This window comes from Hyperoodon ampullatus (genome assembly GCF_949752795.1).
Source record: "Hyperoodon ampullatus genome assembly, chromosome: 17".
Classification (NCBI taxonomy): Eukaryota; Metazoa; Chordata; class Mammalia; order Artiodactyla; family Ziphiidae; genus Hyperoodon; species Hyperoodon ampullatus.
The window spans coordinates 12413381-12441096 of record NC_136930.1 but is presented as its reverse complement, the minus strand read 5'-3'; the positions used below and the strand labels follow the sequence as shown (position 1 = coordinate 12441096).

General features: G+C 38.7%; 1 protein-coding gene across 1 annotated transcript in view; it reads left to right on the top strand.

Annotated features, from left to right (window-relative positions):
• The window catches only part of CPA6 (carboxypeptidase A6), a gene marked incomplete at both ends in the record, with an annotated part of 265762 nt that extends 241102 nt beyond the window's left edge, over nt 1-24660 (top strand). Inside the window, 3 exons of the mRNA XM_079722632.1 lie at nt 17372-17574; nt 21172-21256; nt 24473-24660. Coding sequence (XP_079578758.1) covers nt 17372-17574; nt 21172-21256; nt 24473-24660 — 476 coding nt within the window. The remainder of the gene's footprint in view (nt 1-17371; nt 17575-21171; nt 21257-24472) is intronic.
• Between the last annotated feature and the right edge of the window lie 3056 nt (nt 24661-27716).

Genomic DNA, 27716 nt, shown 5'->3' with positions numbered 1-27716 from the left:
CACTGCCTTTTCCAACTTCTAGTGGCCACCTGTATTCCTTACCTTGTGACCTCTTTCTCCACCTTCAAAGCCAGTGGCATAGTAGCTTCTCTGACTCAGCTTCCCTCTACTTCTGTCACATAGCCTTCTGTCTACAATCAAAGTTCTCTCTTATAGGATACTTGTGATTACATTTAGAAGATTTGTCATGCAAGAGAAGAAGCAGATTTGGGAGGGGGTTGGAGGACCTTAGGCAAGGAGCGACGTTTTTATCTAAGAAAAAGTATATTCTGAGAATTAAACAATTTGCTTGCAAACAGAAATCAATCAAGTAACAACTTGCATTACTAAATTTTATCCTCATATCCTTAGAACAGAATCTAAGGCTGTTAAGAAAAAGTAAGTACATAATTACACTGAAATTTTTTTTTTTCATCTGGCCTGGAACCCTAAACTGTCAATGCTGCAAAGAGTTGTAGCAATCATTTTCTAACCCAACAGTTCTCAGCTTACTTTTTTCCACCACCACACGCCCAGCTGATGATGGGGGCACACTCCTTTTGGTTCATCCCAAGCTCAGCCGTTCTAATTGACCTTTTCTCTCCCCCATTACAAAAGTATGTTAGAATAAATTACGAGTTATTTATCAGGATAACTAATTAATTTAATTAATTAATTAATTAAATTTAATAATTTTATAATGTGAAACTAGCTACTGTCAGACAACCCCCAGGACTGATAGCAACACATTGTCACAATACCAAGTGAGAACCACTGATTCAGTCCCTAATCCACCCAAGACCATTGCAGCCAGAGCAGTGACACGAACGTCACCGAGCTCATTAGGGCAGTTCTGACTGAGCCTGGTCTTGTGATTTTCAGTCGATTGCTGCTTCTAGTACCACATCCGTCTCCATTTCTTCTCTAAAGACTACCTTCCACCTCATTTTACCATCCAGGAGGACTAAGGTTCATAGAAACAACAAAATCTTTTTTTTGTCTTTTATTTTTTTAAGTAATATTTTTTCACGTTTCACCCATCTTGAATCCCATCGAGTTTCTTCGCCGTCACAGCCTCACCAGATCTTCCCTGCTCTCTCTCCTTCCTTGGTGCTCCCATGCATTGAGCCTGCGCTGCACACTTTACAACTGTTTTATATCCTACACTGTCTTGTCCTCTCATTTCCTCACATGTGCACGTCCCGTCTCCTGTCTAGATTTATGAGGTTCTTGTAGAATTTTGCATCTCAGCACTCAAAAATGAGAGAGGTGATGTATGGTACGGAAGTGAAACTGCTGAAGTGTTCAGAACAGAGATGTCTGCTGTTTTATCTGACAAGACTACAATCTCCCCACTCAGCACTGCAGAGATCTTGTTATGTATTCCACAGTTGTTCTGCATGTAAAGATGGGAAAGAGAATGTTGTTTTAGCTTCAGAAATAATATATTGGCTCCCATAAACTACGGGGAAACTAATAAACTTTACATTCTCATGCTCCTAAAACCTGCAGTGATGGCATTGATGCTTCTTGTTCCTTTCCCCTAGAAGTCTGTTTTATCATTGTTTCCTGGATATGGAGTTTTTTTCACTTGTTTCCTTGGAATGTTGTGTCCTGGTGCTTTAGCTTTCTGCTATCTCGATCTTCTGTAGTATAGCAGATATTTCTGATCAGAATCTGTGTAACTGAGGCTAGATATGAACAGGACTCTTCAAATTGTATATCCAACACAGCTATGTAAAATCCCCAAGGGACTTACTGTTCAACAATATTTGTGAGCTGTTTCTTCACATTTTAGTAAAGCCTGGATAGTGCCCCAAAAGGCTATAAATAAAAGTTGATTGTTTTAGTGGTTTTCTTTGCACCTGAATTAATTTATTTCCATCTTAGAGGCCCCGCTATTCAGGATTCTGATTTTATTTTTTAAAGACAGAGTTAGAATAGGAGATGCATAAGGCAAAAAATCAGCAACAGTGGAAGAAAGAATTCTCAATGTGAGGACCCCTTCTGCTGCTGAATCAATATGTAACCTGTGGTAAATAACTTTGGCAGGATGCCAATCCGCAAAATAAACCATAAAATGAAATAGAATATTCCAGTGTCTAATGTGTTTCTCAGGCAAACAGCATTAAATGAGGCATGGCCCTTAATATTATACCGTTTAGCTCATATATGATAATTATGAAATAAAATGTTTTTTAGTCTATTTTGCACCCAGTATTGGTCAAACACTGTCAGGCCGGCCAGACTGAAGGCAGGGAAATATTCTGATAATGCAGGGGAATAACACTTTGCCTAAATGAGTAGGGAAATGGGTTTGCATACAATTTTAACACAGACACTAGGTTTTATGCTGAATGCAGGTAAAGTGTGTTACGGGCACATAGAAGACAGGTACCTAACCCAGCCTGGGGGCATTGGAGGAGATGCAGAGAAGCACTGGTAACTGATGGACGAGTAAAATCAGACTGTGAAGAAGAGATGCTTCAGACAAAGGGAACTGCATGTGCAGTCATAAAGACAAAGGTGTATGGAACCTCAGGAAAATGACCAATAGTGTAGCAGGAGTAGAAGTAGAAAGTTTAAGGCAGACAGGTAGAAGCTAAAATTCCAAGCAGGTCAACCAAAAACAGATCATGAAGGGCCTTATCCCATAAACGTCTGGTCAAGGGGAGAAAGCATAACCCTTTGAATTCCGAGGAAGGGAGAAACAATGCAACCTTGAAACTACTGTGTGGCCAGAAAGTTCGTTCGGGTTTTTGTAAGATTTTACAGAACAACCTGAACGAACTTTTTGGCCAATCCAATATTATAGAGCCATAGAAAGTATGTGGAAATATCTGGTAAATGGTAAAATACCAATCACACTGCTATCTGTACAGCAACAGGACAAAAATCACAAATTGTTTTTTTAAGACAGAAAAACACACACACAAGATGAGCTACAATACCTACCACTACCATATTGAAACACTTAGATCACACTACTTCTATGGCCTTTAAGCTGTAGTAAACACTTCAGAACTTTATCCAGAAGGCAACCATTGAAGGATTTTAAGCGACAGAGCAATGAGATCAGATTTATGTTTCTAGAAGATTACAATGACACTGCTGAGAAGGCTGAATTCAAGGCAAGCCAGACTGAGGGCAGCGAACTATTCTGATAATGCAGAGGGATAACGCTGAGGGCCTGAACTTTGTTGGTGGAAGTAGCATAGAGAGGTTTAACAGAAAGGATCCACAGAATTTGCTCTCCAATTGGATAGAGGGATGAGGGAGAAGACAACTTCCAGGACCACTCAGTCTAAGCTTCTGACTTGGGCCACTAGATGAATGAGGGAAGCATAGGTTAAGAAACATAGCAAAAGGTCAGTTTGGTGGGTAGGAAAGAGAAAGATGATTTCATCTGAGGACATCTTGAGCTTCCAGAGCCTCTGAGACAAGCAGGTGGAGATGTGCAGAAAGCCAGAGATAGAGATTCAAGTCACTGACTCCCACTAGATCCCATGTCCGCTTGCCTACTCAAGAATATTGCTCCAGGACTTTTCCCATCTCTTTTGTTCTGTTGTCTTTTGGGCCGGTTGGGTGTGGTGTTTGTTTCCCTACTGGACTTTTTCCCAGCAGCATAATAGCATGCCATTATTCCTCTCGTCTGAAAAAAATCCTTCTTGTCTCCACTTCTTCCACCAGCTACTGCCCCATGTCTTTGTTCCTATTTGCAGGGTTCTCATGCTCCCCTCCTCGTCCCTTTTCAACTCAATACAGACAGTGTTATACTCGCATCAAATCCCACATGGCTAAATCCAGTGGTCAAATCTTGATCTCACCTTACTTGATTTCTAAGCTGCTTTGACAAAGTGGATCACGATTTTTCTCTTTTTTTAAATAAATTTATTTATTTTATTTATTTATTTTTGGTCACGTTGGGTTTTCGTTGCTGCGTGCAGGCTCTCTCTAGTTGCACGAGTGGGGGCTACTCTTCACTGCAGTGCATGAGCTTCTCATTGTGGTGGCTTCTCTTGTTGCAGAACACAGGCTCTATCTAGGTGCATGGTCTTCGGTAGTTGTGGCATGTGGGCTCAGTAGTTGTGGCTTGCGGGCTCTAGAGTGCAGGCTCAGTAGTTGTGGTGCACTGGCTTAGTTGCTCTGCAGCATGTGGGATCTTCCTGGACCAGGGCTCGAACCCGTGTCCCCTGCATTGGTAGGTGGATTCATAACCACTGTGCCACCAAGGAAGCCCAAGATTTATTTTTCAATACATGTAGTTTCACTTGGCCTCCAGAATAGAAAACTCTCTTCCAAACTCATTGGTTTCTTGGTCATTTTTTTCAGTCTATTTTTTTTTTGGGAGGTGTGGAGTGGGGTCCTCTTCTTCCCCCTGAACTTTGACCACTGGAATGCCCAGGGGTCAGTCTTGGACCTTTTCTCTTCTCTACCTACATTCATTCCTTAAGAGAGCTCATCTTCTACCATATGCTTCTGGCTCCTAAATGTCTATTTTTAGCCCAAAACATTCTTCCAAACTCCTGTATATAATATCTACTTGCCATCTCCACTGGTGTATCTAATAGACACCTCAGACTCAAAATATCCAAAACTGAACACCTGATCTTTACTCTGCCGGACCTGTCCTTCCTACAACCATTTCTCAATTCCGCCAATGGCAGCTCCAACCTTCCCATCGCTCCAGCCTAAAACCATGGGAACATCTTTAATTCCTCTCTTTCTCATATACCTTTTCTAATCCATTAGGAAATCTTTTTGTTTTTACCTTTAGAATAGCTCCAGATTCCAGCCATCCTGACCACCTCTATTACTACCTCCCTGGTCCCAGCTACTGTCATCTCTCACCCCAATAACTAGTCTCACAGTTTCTACCCTCGCACACATCCTCCCCTTAACACACTGTCTGTCCATCTCCTCAGCCAGAATGAACCTCTGAAATATGTCAGATGATGTCAACCCTCAGCTCCAAATGCTGCAGTGGCTCCCCACTTTACTCACCCATACAGGACATAAAATAGCCTATAAAACTTCACATGATCTGGGCTCCCATTGACTGTCTGACCTCATCAATTTCTACCCTCCCCCTCAACACTTGACTCCATCCACACTGGCCAGGCACACCCCAGGCCAGCCGTGCAGCCTCCGCATTGGCTGCTCCCTCTGCCCGAAACACTCTTCCCCAGATGCTTCGGCTGACTCCCTGTGTTCTTCAAGTCTGCTCAAAAGTCAGCCTCTGAGAATAACCCTCACCACTATCTCTATAAATGCAACTCACCTCCCCAGAATTCCTGATCTTTACTATATCCTCTGCCTTTTTCTCTTTTCCACAGCACTTTTCTACTGCACAATTACCTATTCACTGTGTTGTTTATTATCTTCCCACCAACATCATCAGCACCATTAGAATGTAAGCTCTATAAGGCAGAAAACTTTGTTTTATTTATTGACCTATCCCAGTTTATGGGCATGGTAAATACTTGTTGAATGAATGAAAGTATCAATACATAAGTAGTAGTTGAAGAAGCCATATTCATTGAAGAGAGAGATCACTGAAGAAAATGGACTAAGGGCAGAGCAACTGGGTACTTCTTTTAAGGGACTGACAGAGGGAGAGAAACCCATAAAGAGGACTAATAAGGAAAGAAAAAAGTTGTTGGAACTAAAATATAAGGGGTCAGTGTGTCAGAAGCCAAGGGAGGAGACTATTTCAAGCTCTGTGAGAAAACAGGTAAGATCGGACACCTGGTCCTCCTGAAACCTCGGAAACCACGGCCCTTTTTCCTACTTTGCTGGCTAGTCTACACCTTTTCTGGCTCCGTGCATTCTCCACACACCTCTGCTCTCCCTGCACGTTCCTCAAAACCTTCCTGTTGTAAACAGTCCTCTCCAGTTACAAATATCTCTCCCTTCTTTCTCTGAAAGAAACCTCACCAGCACACAGTTACAGTTTTTATACAGTCTAAGAGGAAATGTAATGGCCCTTTTCTGCTATGAGTCGTTAAAAGCTTACTCATAAAGCTATCACTCTGTATTTTGTTAGGGGCAAGGGATGATTTGTACCCATGTGCATAAAAAATTTGGGGCTCATCACCATATATAAAAATGTTTTAAGTACACCATTTCCTTTCTGAAACTGTTAAACATTTATTAAAGTATAACTTAGGGAAAGCTCAGAGTTTCAGATTTGAAATTATTCAAGAAATGCTTAGGTAATAGAATGTTCTCATGGATCAACAGGCTTTTTGAAGATATTTTGTTGTTGTTATTGTTGCCCTTGTAAGTCCTCAGCCTTCCATGGACATGAACTGGAGTTTAGTTGTCTATTCAAAGACCTAAATTCAATGAAATAGTCCAATGTGCAAGCATCTCCCCTGAGCAGGGTCAGCTCCACTTACTCATTCAACAACATTTAAAGCATAGCAAGGGTGTACATTTTTCTAAGTACTGGGAATAATAAGGCAAGACCTCTGTCCTAGAGGAGTTCACCCTCTAAAGGAGAGGCAAGTCTATATAAATAAATAACTATAGTACAACATAAGTGCTACCGGATTTACAGCCAGACATAGTCATCTGTAGTATGATTCTGTATTCTAAACCCTGCTGCTCTTCCCATCCTATATTAGATCTGTACCACCTATGTGAGTAAGGGATGTTATAAAAACCTCAGCTCTACCCAGAGAAGATCTAGTAAGGATGATGTGGGCAAGGCAAGTGCCTCAGGTCAAGAGTAGTGTCTCACTGTGGCTATGTAGCCAGGGATACAAGGCACTCACCACCCACATCTCCATCTATAGTCCCAATTGCTCCCCACTCCAGAAAGGAACAATAGCACTGGCTCTGTTTTCAGTACCAAATAATTATCCCTCCTGCTACTCAGTCTTGAAAAAGAAAACCATTAAGTTTTGTTTTTCTTCCCTTATAAAGGATGAAAGACAGCAATCCTTACCCACTGTTAGCTGAAAAACAAGTAGGTCTCTAGCCTCTACAAAATCAGGAGTGGCTTAGTGATAGTTAAAATCTACAGAAAGAATGGAAAATGAGAATACTAAAGAATTATATGCCTTCTTTCTTGACAGTTTGAACAAAACAAGTAATTTATCTTTAGCAACTTAGAATGTTAGTTAGAAGAGGGTCTGATTTTCTAAGGAAATGTCAACTGAGCTGTCACTCATTATCCCAAATATGATATTATCTTTAAGAATAAAGTTATCAGAAAACTATTTATATATGTAAATAACATACATATCACATTTTATATAAAATTTTCTCAATGGGTCACATTTTTATTCTGATAGCACATAAGCTTCCAAAATGAAGTTTATAAAGAGATAGTTTGGGCAACTAATTCCCAGTTAGATCTGATGGAGTTGGAGGTGGAAGACAGGAAGGGGGAAGATGGGAGGAGCTCTCATGGTATCATGAAATGACTTCTACCATCACACCCTGAGAGGACCATTTGAAAAATAGTTACCAATTCCAACCACTGTGGAAAACCTATGGAGGTTTCTCAAAAACTAAAAACAGAACTACCATATGACCCAAAAATTCCACTCCTGGGTATATATATGAAAAAGAAACAAAAACACTTATTTGAAGAGACCTGCACCCAATGTTCATAGCAGGATTATTTACAACTGCCAAGATATGGAAGCAACCTAAGTGTCCATCAGCAGATGAATAGATGAAGAAGATGTGGTATAAATATACATCAGAATATTACTCAGCCATAAAAATAATGAAATTTTGCCATTTTCAGCAACATGGATGGACTTAGAGGGCATTGTGATAAGTGAAATAAGTCAGAGAAGTACAAATACTGTATAATTATCACTTATATGTGGAATCTGAAAAGTACAGAAAACTAGTGAATATAACAAAACAGAAGCAGACTCACAGAAACAGAGAACAAACTACTGGTTACCAGTGGAGAAGAGGTGAGGGGCAATAAAGAGGTGGGGGAATGGGAGGTACAAACTATTGGGTGTAAGATAGGTTCAGGGATGTACTGTACAACATGGGGAATATAGCAATATTTAGTAATAACTGTAAATGGAAAGTAACCTTTAAAAATTGTATAAAATTTTAAAAAATATTTTAAAATAAAAATTGTTTAAAAAAAGAAATAGTTACCAATTCATAATAATAATAGCAACAACAGGGGGGACCTTCAAGATGGCAGAGGAGTAAGACATGGAGATCACCTTCCTCCTCACAAATACATCAGAAATACATCTACACGTGGAACAACTCCTACAGAACACCTACTGAATGATGGCAGAATACCTCAGACTTCCCAAAAGATATATTTTTTTTCCTTTTTCTCTTTTTGTGAGTGTGTATGTGTATGCTTCTTTGTGTGATTTTGTCTGTATAGCTTTGCTTTTACCATTTGTCCTAAGGTTCTGTCTGTACACTTTTTTATTACTTTATAATTGTTTTTAATTTTTAATAATTTATTTTTTATTTTAATAACTTAATTTTATTATTATTTTTCTTTCTTTCTTTCTTTTTCTCTCCCTTTTCTTCTGAGCCATGTGGCTGACAGGGTCTTGGTGCTCTGGCCAGTGTCATGCCTGTACCTCTGAGGTGGGAGAGCTGAGTTCAGGACATTGGTCCACCAGATACCTCCCAGCTCCATGTAATATCAAACAGCAAAAGCTCTCCCAGAGATCTCCATCTCAATGCTAAGACCCAGTTCCACTCAACGACCAGCAAACTACAGTGCTGGACACGCTATGCCAAACAACTAGCAAGACAGGAACACAGCCCCACCCATCAGCAGAGAGGCTGCCTAAAATCATAATAAGGGCACAGACACCCCAAAACACACCATCAGATGCAGTCCTGCCCACCATAAAGACAAGATCCAGCCTTATCCACCAGAACACAGGCACCAGTCCCCTCCACCAGAAAGCCTAAATAACCCACTGAACCAACCTTACCCACTGGGGACAGACACCAAAAACAATGGGAACTACGAACCTGCAGCCTGTGAAAAGGAGACCCCAAACACAATAAGTTAAGCAAAATGAGAAGACAGAGACACACACAGCAGTTGAAGGAGCAAGGTAAAAACCCATCAGACCAAACAAATGAAGAGGAAATGGTCTACCTGAAAAAGAATTCACAGTAATGATAGTAAAGATGATCCAAAATCTTGGAAATAGAATGGAGAAAATACAAGAAATGTTTAACAAGGACCTAGAAGAACTAAAGAGCAAACAAACAATCATAAACAACACAATAAATGAAAATAAAAATTCTCTAGAAGGAATCAATAGCAGAATAACTGAGGCAGAAGAACAGATAAGTAACCTGGAAGACAGAAGGGTGGAATTCACTGCTGCAGAGCAGAATAAAGAAAAAAGAATGAAAAGAAATGAAGACAGCCTAAGAGACCTCTGGGACAACATTACATGCTCCAACATTCTAATTATAGGGGTCCCAGAAGAAGAAGAGAAAAAGAAAGGGACTGAGAAAATATTTGAGGAGATTATAGTTGAAAACTTCCCTAATATGGGAAAGGAAATAGTCATTCAAGTCCAAGAAGCACAGAGAGTCCCATACAGGATAAATCCAAGGAGAAACACACCAAGGCAAATACTAATCAAACTACCAAAAATTAAACACAAAGAAAAAATATTAAAAAGCAGCAAGGGAAAAACAACAAATAACATACAAGGGAATCCCCATAAGGTTAACAGCTGATCTTTCAGGAGAAACTCTTCAAGCCAGAAGCAAGAGGCAGGACACATTTAAAGTGATGAAAGGGAAAAACCTACAACCAAGATTACTCTACCCAGCAAGGATCTCATTCAGATTCGACAGAGAAATTAAAACCTTTACAGACCAGCAAAAGCTAAGAGAATTCAGTACCACCAAACCAACTTTACAACAAATGCTAAAGGAACTTCTCTAGGCAGGAAAAACAAGAGAAGGAAAAGACCTACAATAACAAACCCAAAACAATTTAAAAAAATGGTAATAGGAACATACATATCAATAATTACCTTAAATGTAAATGGATTAAGTGCTCCAACCAAAAGACACAGACTGGCTGAATGGATACAAAAACAAGACCTGTATACATGCTGCCTAGAAGAGACCCACTACAGACCTAGGGACACATACAGACTGAAAGTGAGGGGATGGAAAAAGATATTCCATGCAAATGGAAAACAAAAGGAAGCTGGAATAGCAATTCTCATATCAGACAAAATAGATTTTAAAATAAAGACTATTACAAGAGACAAGGAAGGACACTACATAATGATCAAGGGATCAATCCAAGAAGAAGATATAACAATTGTAAATATTTATGCACCCAACATAGGAGCACCTCAGTACATAAGGCAAATGCTAACAGCCATAAAAGGAGAAATCCACACTAACACAATCATAGTAGGGGACTTTAACAACCCACTTTCACCAATGGACAGATCATCCAAAATGAAAATAAATAAGGAAACTCAAGCTATAAATGATACATTAAACAAGATGGACTTAGTTGATATTTACAGGACATTCCATCCAAAAACAACAGAATACACTTTCTTCTCAAGTGCTCATGGAACATTCTCCAGGATAGATCATATCTTGGGTCACAAATCAAGCCCTGGTAAATTTAAGAAAATTGAAATCATATCAAGTATCTTTTCCGACCACAACACTATCAGACGAGATATCAACTACAGGAAAAAAACCTGTAAAAAAAATACAAACACATGGAGGCTAAACAATACACTACTAAATAACCAAGAGATCACTGAAGAAATCAAAGAGGAAATCAAAAAATGCCCAGAAACAAATGACAATGAAAACACGACAACCCAAAACCTATGGGATGCAGCAAAAGCAGTTCTAAGAGGGAAGTTTATAGCAATACAATCCTACCTCAAGAAACAATAACCATTTCAAATAAACAACCTAACCTTACACCTAAAGCAATTAGAGAAAGACCAAAAAATACCCAAAGTTAGCAGAAGGAAAGAAATCATAAAGATCAAATCAGAAATAAATGAAAAAGAAATGAAGGAAACAACAGCAAAGATCAATAAAACTAAAAGTTGGTTCTTTGAGAAGATAAACAAAATTGATAAACCGTTAGCCAGACTCATCAAGAAAAAAAAGGGAGAAGACTCAAATCAACAGAATTAGAAATGAAAAAGGAGAAGTAACAACTGACCCTGCAGAAATAAAGAGAATCATGAGAGATTACTACAAGCAACTATATGCCAATAAAATGGACAACCTGGAAGAAATGGACAAATTCTTAGAAAAGCAAACCTTCCGAGACTGAACCAGGAAGAACTAGAAAATATAAACAGACCAATCACAAGCAGTGAAACTGAGACTGTGATTAAAAATCTTCCAACAAACAAAAGCCCAGGACCAGATGGCTTCACAGGCAAATTGTATGAAACATTTGGAGAAGAGCTAACACCTATCCTTCTCAAACTCTTCCAAAATATAGCAGAGGAAGGAACACTCCCAAACTCATTCTATGAGGCCACCATCACCCTGATACCAAAACGAGACAAAGATGTCACAAAAAGGAAAACTACAGGCCAATATCACTGATGAACATAGGTGCAAAAATCCTCAACAAAAGAGTAGCAAACAGATTCCAACAGCACAATAAAAGGATCATACACCATGATCAAGTGAGGTTTATCCCAGGAATGCAAGAATTCCTCAATATATGCAAATCAATCAATGTGATAAACTATATTAACAAAATGAAGGAAAAAAACCATATGATCATTTCAATAGATGCCAAAAAAGCTTTGGCAAAGTTCAACACCCATTTATGATAAAAACCCTCCAGCAAGTAGGCATAGAGGAAACTTACCTCAACATAATAAATGCCATATATGAGAAACCCACAGCCAACATCGTTCTCAATGGTGAAAAACTGAAACCATTTCCACTAAGATCAGGAACAAGACAAGGTTGTCCACTCTCACCACTATTATTCAACATAGTTTTGGAAGTTTTAGCCACAGCAATCAGAGAAGAAAAAGAAATAAAAGGAATATAAATTGGAAAAGAAGAAGTAAAGCTGTCACTGTTTGCAGAGGACATGATACTATACATAGAGAATCCTAAAGAAGCTACCAGAAAACTACTAGACTTATTCAATGAATTTGGTGAAGTAGCAGGATACAAAATTAGTGCACAGAAATCTCTTGCATTCCTATACACTAATGGTGAAAAATCTGAAAGAGAAATTAAGGAAACACTCCGATTTACCACTGCAACAAAAAGAATAAAATATCTAGGAATAAACCTATCTAAGGAGGCAAAAAACCTGTATGCAGAAAACTATAAGACATTGATGAAAGAAATTAAAGATGATACAAACAGATGGAGAGATATACCATGTTCTTGGATTGGAAGAATCAACATTGTGAAAATGACTATACTACCCAAAGCAATCTACAGATTCCATGCAACCCCTATCAAACTACCAATGGCATCTTTCACAGAACTAGAACAAAAAATTTCAAAATTTGTATGGAAACACAAAAGACCCTGAATAGCCAAAGCAATCTTGAGAAACAAAAATGGAACTGGAGGAATCAGGCTTCCAGATTTTAGACTATACTACAAAGCTACAGTAATCAAGACAGTTTGGTACTGGCACAAAAAGAGAAATATGGATCAATGGAACCGGATAGAAAACCCAGAGGTAAACCCACACACATGTGGTCACCTTATTTTTTATAAAGGAGGCAAGAATATATAATGGAGAAAAGACAGCCTCTTCAATAAGTGGTGCTGGGAAAACTGGACAGCTACATGTAAAAGAATGAAATTAGAACCTCCCTAACACCATACACAAAAATTAAACTCAAAATGGATTAAAGGCCTAAATGTAAGGCCAGATACTATAAAACTCTTAGAGGAAAACATAGGCTGAACACTCTATGACATATATCACAGCAAGATCCTTTTTGACCCACCTCCTAGAGAAATGGAAATAAAAACAAAAGTAAACAAATGGGACCTAGTGAAACTTAAAAGCTTTTGCTCAGCAAAGGAAACCATAAACAAGATGAAAAGGAAACCCTCAGAATGGGAGAAAATATTTGCAAATGAAGCAACTGACAAAGGATTAATCTCCAAAATATTCAAGCAGCTCATGTAGCTCAATATCAAAAAAACAAAGAACCCAATCAAAAAAATGGGCAGAAGACCTAAATACACATTTCTCCAAAGAAGATATACAGATTGCCAACAAACACATGAAAATATGCTCAACATCACTAATCATTAGAGAAATGCCAGTCAAAACTACAATGAGGCATCACCTCACACTGGTCAGAATGGCCATCATGAAAAAATCTACAAACAATAAATGCTGGAGAGGGTGTGGAGAAAAGGGAACCCTCTGGCACTGTTGTTGGGAATGTAAATTGATACAGCCACTACGAGAACAGTATGGAGGGTCCTTAAAAAACTAAAAATAGAACTACCATATGACCCAGCAATCCCACTACTGGGCATATACCCTGAGAAAACCATAGTTCGAAAAGAGTCATGTACCACGATGTTCACTGCAGCTCTATTTACAATAGCCAGGATATGGAAGCAACCTAAGTGTCCATTGATAGATGAATGGATAAAGAAGATGTGGCACATATATACAATGGAATATTACTCAGCCATAAAAAAGAAATGAAATTGAGTTATTTGTAGTGAGGTGGATGGACCTAGAGTCTGTCATACAGAGTGAAGTAAGTCAGAAAGAAAAAACAAATACTGTATGCTAACACACATATGAAATCTAAAAAAAAAATGGTTCTGAAAAACCTAGGGGCAGGACAGGAATAAAGACACAGATGTAGAGAATGGACTTGAGGACATGGGGAGTGGGAAAGGTAAGCTGGGATGAATTGAGAGAGTGGCATGGACATATATACACTACCAAATGTAAAATAGATAGCTAGTGGGAAGCAGCCACATAGCACAGGGAGATCAGCTTGGTGCTTTGTGACCACCTAGAGGGGTTGGATAGGGAGGATGGGAGGGAGATGCAAGAGGGAGGAGATATGGGAACATATGTATATGTATAACTGATTCACTTTGTTATACAGCAGAAATTAACACACCATTGTAAAGCAATTATACTCCAATAAAGATGTTTAAAAAAAATAATAGCAACAACAATAAAGAAGGTATACTAAAGAAAAATGATAAAATATTAATGAAGAACATAAAACGCCATCTGAGCAAATGGAATGGTGTAACATGTCCTTGGATTGGGTGACTCAGTATAATAATATCCTCCCCAAATCAGTATTAAGTTTAATGCAATTCCAATTAGAATCTCAACAGGGTTTTTCATTTGTTTTCTGTTTTGGGGAATTGATAAAATGATCATAAAATTTATATGGAAAATAGACCCTAAAAACCAATAAAGCTGGAAAAAGAATACTAGTAAGGGGAACTTGTCTGATATCGAGCATAACTTAATGCTGCTATAGATTGATAGGGTGACAGTATGGAAGTAGACAAATAGACCAGCAGAACAGAGAATCCAGGAATAGATCTACAAATGCAGTTGGCTCTAATATATGACCAAGGTGGTGTTTCAATTCAGTGGGAAAATGATAGAATATTTAATAAATGATGCTGATAGAATTGGCTATCACTATAGAAAAACTGAAGGTATAATTAGGTTACATATGTACAAAAATAACTCCAGAAGGATTAAAGACTCAGATGGAAAAAAAAAATAAAATAAAATGATAACATTCTTAGAAGAAAACCTATAAATAACCTATAATCCTTTAGAATAGGGGAAACTTCACCAAGAGGAAACCCAAAGGCACTGAAAAAGACATAGTAATTATATAAAATTTAAAATGTCTAAAATGATAAAAGTTATAATAAACAATTGAATAGAAAAATTATAAATATGAGGATAAAATGCAGTGCAGATGACAGACATCTATACAAAGCTCTTTTATACATGTGTAAGAAAAAAGATAAACAGCCCAAGAGAGAATAACATGAGCTAAGGACATGATTAAGCAATTCAGAGAGGAGTCCAATCCAAAGTTAACCCACGAATCAATGCTCAAACATACTTGTAGTAGGAAGGCAAATTAAATTTTGCCATCAAACTGGCAAAAATCAAAAGGTGATACACTTTCAGGGTATTGTTGGCAGGTATTGAGGAGAAATGGTACTCTTCTACATTACTTGGGGGAGTGTAAACAGTAATAAACTCAGTAAACAATTTGGCAAAACTTACGAGAATTAAAAATAAAATCTTTTTTAAACTTTTAAATTTTGCATGATGTGAAATTTAAAACCTCTAAGTGAAAAAAAATTGAAAATGAAAATATAACCAATGAAAATATGCCACAGTAACTATGACATCTTTATTTCACTCTCACATTTCAATAAGAGTTCAGCTAGGTATAAAAGTCTAGACTCATTTCCTTTTTTCAAAAGTACTTTGAAAATATTACTCTCGTGTTGCTATTTAAAACATCAGATGTGAATCTAATTCTCATTCCTTTATAGATGGCCTGCTTCTTTCTCTCTGGAATTGGTTCCTGTTCCTAAATTTCACTTTACTGTGTCAAAGTGTTGCTATTTTCCCTTTTCTCTCTCGTGTTGGTACCCATTCAATCTTTCTTTAATCGTGGCACAATTTCAGTTAGCAGTTCTTCAAATATTTATTTTTTTTCTCTTTTAGAACCCCTATTAATCAGATGTTGACCACTATTCTATTTTTCATACCCTTTAATTTTTTTTCTCATTTTTCCAATTCTTTGTCCCTTCTAATGCCTTCTGAGAACATTTCAAAACCCACTGCATCTCAATTCACTCATCAACTGTATTCACTCAACCCATGAATTAAGTTTTTTATTTCCACTATATCTCATTGGTTCTTTTTTATAACTTCTTGTCCCTGTTTAATGTTTCCAGTGCCCTCCTACATGCCCTTGAGAATATTTACTAGGATTATTGTGAGTTCTTGTTTCTCTAACTCATTACTTCTGCTCCCTCTGGAATTAGTTGCTCTATTTGTGATCTCTCCTTTCCAGCGCTTTACATCAGTGTTCCTCAAATGTCTCTTTCTTTTTCCTATTCCTTCAGGAGTATCAGCTACAGTTTTTATATTAAGTTCTGAGTTCTATCCATATCCCACTTGCTTTTGAGGCATCTCCAGAATTAGACTCAAAGGAGGAAAACCACAATTGCTGTAAGTTCCCCATTTAGACTCTCCTATGGCATAAATGAGATTTAACATCCTCAAGAATTAGCCTGATCTCAGTTGTCTTTTCATTTTCAGAAGTATTAGACTATGTCACAGACTCACCAAACATGTTCCATTTGTTTATGGAACGAGTTACAGTGTTCCAGGGGTATGGGAGAGATTGTAAGGACTCAGAATGGCAAGAAACTATGAAAAATGTCATTATTTCCAAAATTTCTTGGAACTTAATACTGTGTGATTGTTATAGTGAATCTTATTTCCCTTCCTCCCGTTCATAGACCTGTATACATTTTTAATTTGAAAATTATTAAAATTTAGTTTTGAGGACTTCTTAACTGAATTGACCCCTAAGATAACTGGAGAGGCCTCGGGTTTCACAAAGCCAGTTTGTATAGAGCTGATCTAAAAATATAACAGAAATTGGTACGGCATGTTTGGTGGAATTATGTCTGTCTTGCCTCCCTGTCCTTGATATATCAATATTTGTATCTTACCAGACACCTGTACAGAGGTCTAGCCTTTTCTTTGGATCTGACATTCATTTATTCCACAAATATTTGTTGAACGCTTGCCATACTTGTTCTAGTTGTCAGGTGCCCAGCAGGAAAGACACAGTCCCTGACTTCACAGAGCATTAGAAGCTAACAAAGAATACAGATTGAATGTAGGCTCTGTTAGAGCAAGGATTTCTCCCTATGCTGTCTTCCAGTGTATCCCAGGCACCCAGATCAGTGTAAATATTGGTTGCATGTTAAATGAGTAAATTTTGACACTAATTACAAGTGTGTTGAGTGTTATGGTGGGAAAGTGCAAGTGTCATGGCGTGTATAAACAGGAGGCCTTTCCTGCTCTGGGGGGATCATGTAGAATTAGTTCTCCAACTGATACAGCCCTCCCTTTGGAGTGGTTTATGCAGGCTTAAGCAAACAGCACCTAGTTCCTATTCAGGCTGCCCTCCCATTATGCATGGAGGCCTGAACTGTCTTGGATTTTTCAGTATTGATTTCTTTAAATGAGAAGTTAGATGAACTGCTTAACAATACCGTATGTTTACAGAAATAAAAGAAAAATCCGTTTAACAATGCCGATGTGTGTTTCTTGCTTCTTGCCTGAGCACCCCTTCACCCCATTTTCTTTCCTAATTTGCAGATGAAGGAGCTTCCATGCACCCTTGTGATGATACGTACTGTGGACCTTTCCCAGAATCTGAGCCCGAAGTGAAAGCTGTAGCTAACTTCCTCCGAAAACACAAGAAGCACATAAGGGCTTACCTCTCTTTTCATGCATATGCTCAGATGTTGCTGTATCCCTATTCTTACAAATATGCAACAATCCCCAATTTTAGCTGTGTGGTAAGTACTTGAAGCTGGATGTGTGTGTCAGGCTTCATCCTTTTCTAAGGCTAAGATGGGTCTAGGTAGTAATGATAAGAGCAAACACATTGTGTTTGTTCTAATTAGCATTTCATATATATATAATCTCATTTGTGTTTCATACTCATATGCAGTAACCATTATTATCCACATTTTACAGACGAGGAAACTGAAACTTAAAGATGTTAAGTCATTATACTAAGAACACAGAGCTACTAAGTGTCACAGCCAGGATTCACCCCAAATCTAGCTCCAGCATCGTTGCTTTTAACCACTGTGCATGCTGCTTCTCAAATGCAATCATTTCAAACGTATTTACATTCTTACCACAGGTTATTTGGAAAATGTCAGGATGGAGTTGATTAGTATTACAGCTTCGGTCACATATGCAGGGCTGCAATTAACTTTATTGAGTAAACAACTTTTCGTAAATTATGGTCTGACTCATTAATTAAAAGTTTTAATTTATAAACGCTATTTGCTTAATGCTACTAAGTCTCTGGGCATGCATCTGACAAGTTAGTGCTAAGAATGAACAACAGCCTTTCAGGCATGAGATTCCCTGAAAGTGAAAGAGCAGAGTTCCTTTCTCACCTCGTCTCAGAAACCCAACGAGCTATCCACTCCAGGGACTAATTCCTCAGTAGAGTGAGTCTGTTTCAGAGCCTATATCATCTGAAGGCCTATAAAGTTCAAGACCAGGCCCAACTAACACCTAGTGTTAGAAGCAAGGAAGAGGGAAGGAGGAGTGATTGGGAAGGGGCACAGGCGGACTTTGGGGTTGCTGTGGATTTTCTATTCCTTGGCTGGATGCTGGTTCTGGATGACTGCATACAACTTGTGATCATTCACTGAACTATAAACTTAAAATCTGTATACTCTTCTGTATGTATTTTATGCTTGAATTTAAAAGCTTTTATAAAAAAGAAGCATCCTCTCTCTCCCTATACCTCAGACTCCAAATCCTGCACCAGTTGCTTGGGGTTGCAGGAATTCCTGATCTAGATGGCCAGGACCTGGGAAGGAGGAGGAACATGAGGTCAGAAGGTGGCCTGGGGAAGGCTTGCATTCTGTCCAAAAGAGGAACTTTGATCTTAGCATTTCATGCAAGAATTCTGAGCAAATTCTCTCTCTTGAGAAATACTGTAAAGGGGGGAGTGATATTTGATACTGCTATTCTTCAGCTCCTCGGTGGGTCAGAGGCTTCTCATTCTTGGTGTTATTGACCTGGCAACCTAACCACCTTGTACCAAAATGTTTCTACACGTAAATGTTCAGCCTTTTCTAAATTAGACACAGCGTCTGTGTTCTCACAACAGATTATATAGAATATGTAATATATTAAAACTACCACATGAGAATATTCTCCATATTTTGAATGTATCTTCCCATCAGGAGTTATTTTCCTTGTGTCTTGGATTGGAGGATGTGGTATAGTGGATCAGTGGTTCACAACCAATGATGAATTTCCCTCCCAAGGGACACTGACAATGTTGGAGATATTTTTTGATGGCCACAACAGGGGTGGGGGATGTTATTGGCATCTAGTGGGTAGAGGCCAAGGATGCTGTGAAACATCCTACATTGCACAGGACAGCCTTCCACAGCAAAGAATGATTTAGTCCAAACTGTCAGTGGTGACCCCATTGAGAAATCCTGTTAGCGGGTTGCAGATAAGCTAAATCGCCAAAACTAAGATTACAATTCCCAGATAATAGATGTCTCTGAATGTCAACCAGAAACCATTAAGTTCTGTTCAACTTGTTCAAAAACATTCCATCAATATGTAGGCGTCTGTGTTTCTGCTAAGATATTTCGGTCACTAAGTGGCTTTAAATATGAAAATATTTAAATAAAAAATATACTCCTTACTTAGCTGAGGTCCAATAAGGGAGACCTGGGTCCTTCTGGACAAATGGAAAAAAGAAGGAATGGACAAAAGGAAGAATCACTTAAACTCTTTTAAATAGGTGCCATCCTGGAAAATATTCTTAGAAAATTTTATGAAGCTTCTACTCTTTGAGGAAGGATGTCTAAACCTCTTATCAACATGCACCTGCACCTCAGTGGCAGAAGTCCAGTGAGCCCAAAAGACTAAAACTATGCATACATTTTGCAAAAATAGGCAGAGTGGTTATCTTTCTTTTTCCTCAGTAGATTATTTTTCTTGGGTTTAGTCATCTGAAGTAATGGGGAACAGAGGTCTCCTCACCAGCAGAATGCAGTAATCTTCTAAATGTAGAAATTTCTGCCCTTGCCATGGAATACTGCTGGGGCCATTGGAGAAGATGTTAAAAATCTTAGCACATTCTCCATTAAGATACCTCATTATGGTGTTTACATTCCTTTTTTATCGGCTCCTGAGAGAATGTTGTCATCAGTGAGATCAATGAATAAATGTCTGCCAGGTTCTGGAGCCTGGTTCCTGAATAGCCACCCAGTGTGGCATTTGCTGCAAATGTGGCTTTCTGCATCCCTGAGGTGAGTAAGGATAGCAGGCTGAAGCCAGGTCCAGCACACAGCACCACGTTGCCCGGAGTGCTTCAACTGATGGATTAAATTATTCACAGGCAACTGGAAATGGGAGAGTTGTATACTGGTTTCAACACACTTCTTTTCCTCTCACTGGTCATACAATACTTCTCGAACTCCTTGCTGAAACTAGTGCTTTTATACCATTTGAAAATGTTTTCAAGGGTAGTCCGTATCACTCTCGTTCACCTTAGAATATTCACCTTTTAGTATTTTGAAGGTGTTTATTTTTCCTGCTTTTTGGCATTGGTGGGAAGTTCCACCTCAGAATTTCTACATCTTAGCCGCACCTGGCTGAGCTCTGCCAGAAGCCTGTGTAACCTTAGAAGTCACGAAGCATTCTGAAACTGTTTCCATTCCCACAAGGGATAAACACACAGAGCAAGAGGAGTCATTCTTTCTGAATTAAAGCGTTTCTGAACTGATCCAAATGGGTTTTAAATACCTTGGACCTAGCTGCCACTTAAAGATGTATGCACTTAAAGATCAATAAGATTAACTTGATACTGTTGCAGATCTATGCTTATTCAACACTGATGCAAGAAATAGTGATTAAGTGTCTGTTATATACAGGCACGTTGCTAAATACTATATTTGTAGCTCTGAGCAAGACTGACTTGGGCCCTGCCCTGTCAAGCATTTTGTAATTTATAGAAATGGGTGTCTCTGAACTAAAGTGAAGAGAACAGAACACTGAATCAGCCTCAGAAGATGTATTTATCCCAACATAGTCACTCCTTGCTGTATAACCCCAGCCTGACCACTGAACCTCGCTGGGCCTTCCTTTTCTCGTCTGTATATGGAAATATTACTGATCACTGGCTCATTGTGAGAATTAATCAAGGGAAATAATGTGTTCTAAAACATATTGCAAAATGCAGCATGTGACAAAGAGTAGCAATATTATGATTAAATATAGCTATTCACCAATGTGCCTAGTGTTCTCCAAATTGATGACTGATAATGTTCAGACAACGTGTCAGTGTTTCTGAAGGTTTCAGTGCAATGATATAAGTGATAAAATTTCTCCATTTAACCTCACAGGAATCTGCAGCTCATAAAGCTGTGAATGCGCTTCAGTCAGTATATGGCGTACAGTATCGATACGGGCCTGCTTCCAGCACATTGTGTAAGTTTCCTATGAATGCTGTGTTGGAATCATCTCTTGAACCAATATCCTGTGTAATGACCTCCCTCAAAAAAACCCAGAAAATGTGTTCCCCCCTAAAGTGAAAATTTTGACTACCAAATTAGCCAAGGAAGATGGAGGGAGTTCATGTCTGATTAGTTTTACCCTGCTTGACAGAAATCACTGTACCAATTGAAAAAATCCTAAGCAGAGAATATACTAAGCATGTAGTAAAGACTACAAGGTTGAATTGAGATCTTATGACAGTGCAAAGTACGAAAATGGGCTCCTTAAGCAGTTGTAACTACTGCAAAGGTAGAAATGGGCCTTGAGAAGATAATGATGTAATGTTTGAGCCCTTGAAGGAGCTTCCCTTTTATCCCTTCCTTCTACCATTCTTGTTATGAAATTCTGTTTCTTACATAACACCTTCAACTGAATTTCCCCTTGAAAGGTAATTAAAATATTTCTTATTTCATATGAAATAAAGAGCCACCAGGTATATGGAAAGGACTTGGACAAAGAACCAGGAGAAATGGATTCTAGTCTTAATTCTGCCACTAGTTAGATGTAATCCTGACAAAGATATGAGTCCTGGGCTTCAGTTTCCATAACTGTTAAATAAGGAATTGGACTAGATCATTTCTCATGGCCTTTCAAACTCTAAAATTCATTGACTATATGACTTGAAAAGTCTAGTGAGAAATCATATATTTCTGAATGTCTAGCGGCGTTCCAGGAGCTTGCCGTGATCGTATGGTAGTTAGTACTCTGTGAATGTCTACGCATGCATATGAAGGTATATACACACATTACATATATATGTATACATAGTGACATCTGATTATACTTTTCAGTGAGGTAGCAAATTTCTCCTTGATTTCTTTAATTTACCCATCATTATATTCCTAATCACTCACTTTCTTCAGCCTTCAGCAGAAATGCTTGGTTTGTTAATTAACACTGTTTATCATATAAGTTTATCCTAGTAATGGTAACGTCTTAAGTATCAGAGGATTTTTCTTAAGTTCATGATCATTGGTCTAATGCTGACCTTTTTACAACTGTTTTTTAATAGAGCCACCTTGAAAGGGGAAAATGTAGTGTTTTAAAAAATCACATTACCAGTTAATGCCAACAGAATATATATTAAAAACCTAAAGACATTAATTTTTTTAAATCTTACTCTCAGTTCACCTTTTCAGCTTGGTATCAAGGCACAGTCATAGTATTATATTTACCAAAAACAACCTGTTACCATAGAAATGAGGCTGTCATATCACTATGATGTAAGTGTTGGCAAATATTGTCTTTGACTTTGGCTACTATGACTACTATTTGCAGTTCCAGTGAATCTAACTCAGAGGGACAATGAAGCCACAGCCTACCTTCTGTCTCCAACTGAAGCAAGGGGGGCCTGGGAAACAGCAGAGTCATTTAATTGTCATCGTCACATAATTCTATCTCTAACTGGCAAAAACAGCATTAAAAAGTGGTATCATTTGAGTGGGAAATTTTTTAAATAATAAAATGGTGTTATGTCAGGCTGGATCATATATATTTCAGGGAGAAAAGTATAGAAAGAGTCTTCTATGAAAATTCATTCATTTATTAATTAATTATTAAAAGCATGTTAGGCTTAAAACTGCATACTAGGCACTTTGGGGTGTAAAGATGCACAACAATAACATCTAATATATCCTGAGCACATTATTCAATTTTTGCAACAACCCTATGCAGTAAGTATGATCCCTTTTTCAAAGGGGAGACTGAGGCACAGAGAGTCACGGCAGGTGCCAGGATCAGATATAGCCCAAGCCCGAAAGCACCTGCACTTTCAACTCTGTGCTGAAAAGCTGGAGCACGTAAGGTCATAGGAGCCAGAAGGCGAAAGTTACCAGAATGGATTTTCAGCTAGGTTAAATGCTGCTGAGAGGTTGAACGTGAGATCTGAGGGGAAAGAAAAACAAAAAAGGAGATTAGGCCTGCTGTCATGGGTGACCTTCAAGAACAAAGGTTTCACAGCCTGGTAGAGGCAAGAACCAGACAGAAAGCGGTTGAGGATACAGAGGCAACATACATAGATCCTCTTTTGAGTTCTAAACCAAACGGAAGAAGAAAAAGAAGATGGTATGTAATAGGGTCATGAGAAGGAAGTGCTACAGGACAGCAGTGCTTGGACATTTTGGTGTCCAAAATGCAAGATGCAAGGTGGGCTTGGGGGGAGGTTTACTAAGAAACAGGGTCCTAGAGAAGACAACAAATGGGATCAAACCACACCAAGTGTAAAAGACGAGCAGCATTTCTTCCTGAGCTAGAAGGAGACAAGTCAGGATTGCGATGTAAGCAGAGGAGGTGATGGGCTAACTACCCATGATGAGTATGGAGACAGCGGTAAAGTGAGGGGCAGGACCCGAAGAGAATGAGAAAGGTTCTGTAAGTGAAGGTCTAGAAAAAGGAGCCCAGAGCACCACTGGTAATGGAGAAGCACCACAGAGATGAGCACAAATTTCCAACAAACACTTTCTCCACCTACCTTGTGAGGGAGAAAACAGAGAAACTGGACTAGGGATTGAGAATTAGCAAAACAAAAGCTGAAAAGGACTAGACAAAGGGTGTGGTGAGAAATTCAGTGGAGTAATTAACCATGCCCAGCTAGAGAGTTCAATGAAATTATAAGTAGCCGGGGGGAAGTCTGGAAAATGTAATAAGTAAAGGCAAAGAACAAGTTCATCAGGCGTGAAAAAAATGGCGCGAGAAGAAGAAAAGAGGTTTCCTGGGATCAGAATTTCAATATTCTAGACCTTAGAAAAGGAGAAGAACTGAGTGAGAAGAAAAAAAGTCCACAGTGTGATTATGTTTATTGGTGAATAAAGTGAAGGTGGAGAGAAATGATATTGGAGTTGCAGCTAAGAAAGTGAGGTCATCATACTAGAAGAGCGTTACTACTTAGACTAGCTCCTCACAGAACAAAGTTTCCATAACTGGCAGAGGCAAGACCCAGACTGAAGGTGGCTGGGATGATTTATGATGATAACAGGTATGATTTGTAAGTTCCATGAGCCTGATGCTAAGGAACTCAGCTTAAACTGCTCTTGTTTTAATTGGAAAGGTTTAGTACAGCTTAGTAAGCAAGTACTATATATACATTTTGAAAATTATGCAGACTCTTTAGTGAAGCTGACTTTTTTTTTTTTTTTTTTTTTAAACTTTTAGATGTGAGCTCTGGTAACTCAATGGATTGGGCCTACAAGAATGGAATACCCTACACATTTGCTTTTGAACTACGTGACACTGGGCATTTTGGCTTTTTACTCCCAGAGATGCTCATCAAACCCACCTGTACAGAAACCATGCTGGCTGTGAAGAATATCACAATGCACCTACTAAAGAAGTGTCCCTGAGATGCCCCAAGGGGCAAGTCAACCTCCAGAGAGAGCTGGTTCTTCACAAGAGCTGCTTGGCAGTGGGTGCAAATTGTTTTTAAAGAGAAGGGCGATTACTGAGAGGGAACTTATCTGGGGACTTTAAAAGGACCTTCTCACGCAGTTCAACTCTCTGTGGCAATAAAAAATGGTGGAAAAAAAATGAGAGTATAACCTAGTTTGTTGTAAGAGAAGGCATCCATTTTCTGCCCCTTTAGAGTCTTATTTGATTAAGTGGGGAGGGGAGATTTTCTAGTTCTTTGGTCTCAAGAAATGTACATATTGAGGATTCCACTTCAATAAATCTCATATTCTCAATTAAGATCTAGGCTACTGGGGCTTCCTTGGTGGTGCAGTGGTTAAGAATCCGCCTGCCAATGCAGGGGACACAGGTTCGAGCCCTGGTCCAGGAAGATCCCACATGCTGCGGAGCAACTAAGCCCATGCACCACAACCACTGAGCCTGCGCTCTAGAGCCCACGAAGCCACCGCAATGAGAAGCCCATGCACCGCAACAAAGAGTAGCCCCCGCTGCAAAGCCCATGTGCAGCAACAAAGACCCAACACAGCCAAAAATAAATAAAATTTTTTTTTAATTTTATAAAAAGATCTAGGCTACTGATGATGTTTACTCGCTTGGTTTCCATGTAAAATGAAGATTTTTGGAATGGAAAGAACTATATTTCTTAATATAATAAATATACAACTTAATAAGACCTCAGATTATTTACATCATCCCCTGGCATTAGGGCACCAAACACCTATAAAAATGTAGCATGGAAGAGCACTTCTATTTATACTTTGAGAATGCCACTTAAAAAAAAAGAGGAAAAGCCACACAGTGTTAAGAGCTTTATACTTATTAACAATCTCACCAATTCCTGAAATACTATGAGGTGGATACTATTATCATCCCCATTTTTCAGATGAAGAAACTGAGGTTTAAAAAGATGATATAGACTCCCATTTCCAGGAATATGACAGGATGAGTATCTGGACTGCTGGAAATAACTAAAATTTCTGGACAAAACGTAACTTTTTAAAATCATCTTTAAAACATCGGACAAAGAAGTAAGGAAATCCCAGGTCAGGCACTGAGTGAAGGCAGGGTCCTAGAAAGGTAAGAGATACTCTGTTATCCCAAGAGCGTTTGTCAAATCAACTAAGTGCAGACTGATTTTCACAGCATTTTGGAGAACGGGCATGAGAACAAAGCCCAACACTAACTAGTCCAAGGTGGGAAGTCTAACAGCAGATTCTCCTCCTACCAGAATTCTGGGATTCCAAAGTGCTAATCCTTCGGTGTCAGGGTAAACTGCAAATAAACCCCCATACTACTTCCAATGGACCACAAGGAAAACTGACCATTTCAGATTTTGGCAAGCGTAGAGAGGGGAGAAATTGCCACTGAGAATTTGGAACCACAAGTCAGCCCTCACCCAGGTTTGTGGCACAAATTCAGATAACCTAGATGGTCTGATAAACCTCTAGCCAAGAATTTAATTCTGATTAATCCCAGATTGGTTATATCCTCTAAGTATTTGGTAGAAGCAAATCCTCTCAGAGGATTTATCTGACCAAAACACTTTATGAACACCAGGATAAAGATATGAGCCTAAAAAGTTCCAGAAAGAAAAAGAAATGATCACAAGGAAACAAGGACCAGAGTAGCGTGAAACTTCTCAACAGCACCACTGAAGCTTGAAGATGATGGAGAAATGCCTTTAGAGGTTTGAGGGAAAATTCTGTCCTAAAAATCAATACCCAATCAATGAAATGTTAGGATAGAATATAGACATTTTCATAAAACTGAGGTCCTAGGGCTTCCCTGGTGGCACAGTGGTTGAGAGTCCGCCTGCCGATTCAGGGGACACGGGTTCGTGCCCCGGTCCGGGAGGATCCCACATGCCGTGGAGCGGCTGGGCCCCGTGAGCCATGGCCGCTGAGCCTGCGCGTCCGGAGCCTGTGTTCCGCAACGGGAGAGGCCGCGGCAGTGAGAGGCCCGCGTACCGCAAAAAACAGAACAAAACTGAGGTCCTAGATATTTACCTTTCTCTGGAAACTCCTGAGGGATATGCTCTACCAAAATGAGGGTGTAAACTAAGAGAAAGCTGTAGAACCCCAGAAAACAGGAAATTCAACATAGGAGAAAGGAATGAAAAAAAATCTCAAGATAAAGAATCTGAAAAAGAATAGATATGTAACTAAATCACTTTGCTGTACACTTGAAACACAACACTAAATTAACTATACCTCAGTTTAAAAATATATAAAATTATAATTTACCTCTCCATTAAAAAAAACTCAAGATAACGGTGAAGGAAAAAGTCCCACTAACAGCGTATGCCAGCTTTAGAGAACAACTAACTTGAAATAGGAGGAAGAAAACTAAAGACTTTAGATGAAGCTCTCCGAAATAAATATGAACCAGAACACTGAAACACATTCAAGGCAATTTACTTGTATCAAACATTTAAGGATGAGTTAGTAATAAAAGCACAGAAACCAAACAAACCAAAAAGAATAAAAATTTAAAAAGGCAATTGTTAAGTCTGGTGAAAACAATGAGTTATACAAGAGAAGAAATAGAGCCTACTATGTGACTTACCTATAAATAATATGTATATCGTTAACATGTCAGCCCTAAGTACTGATTTAACCAAAAACTGTGATGTAAATGAGAAGGATAGAAAGAAAGAAATGTATGTGAGAGGAGGGGGATAGAGTTACATCCTCATCTGCCATAATAAGTCAATAAACAACATCTAAAGCCAAAAAAAAAAAAGCAGTATCTGTATGTTATTTCAAAATAAGAAGGTAAGTACTAGAAGACCTAATTTTAATGATTAAGAATTACTGGCTAATAAGAGGGACCTGGGAGTTAGGAAGGATGGAGCAGGGGACTGCTGCTTTTAATATAAGCCTAGTCATATTATTTGACTGTTTTTAAATTACGAAAAATATCATGGAGTATATTCCTTTTAAAAAAACTCCCAACTACTCACCACCCAATCTTTCTGATGTTTATAAAATGT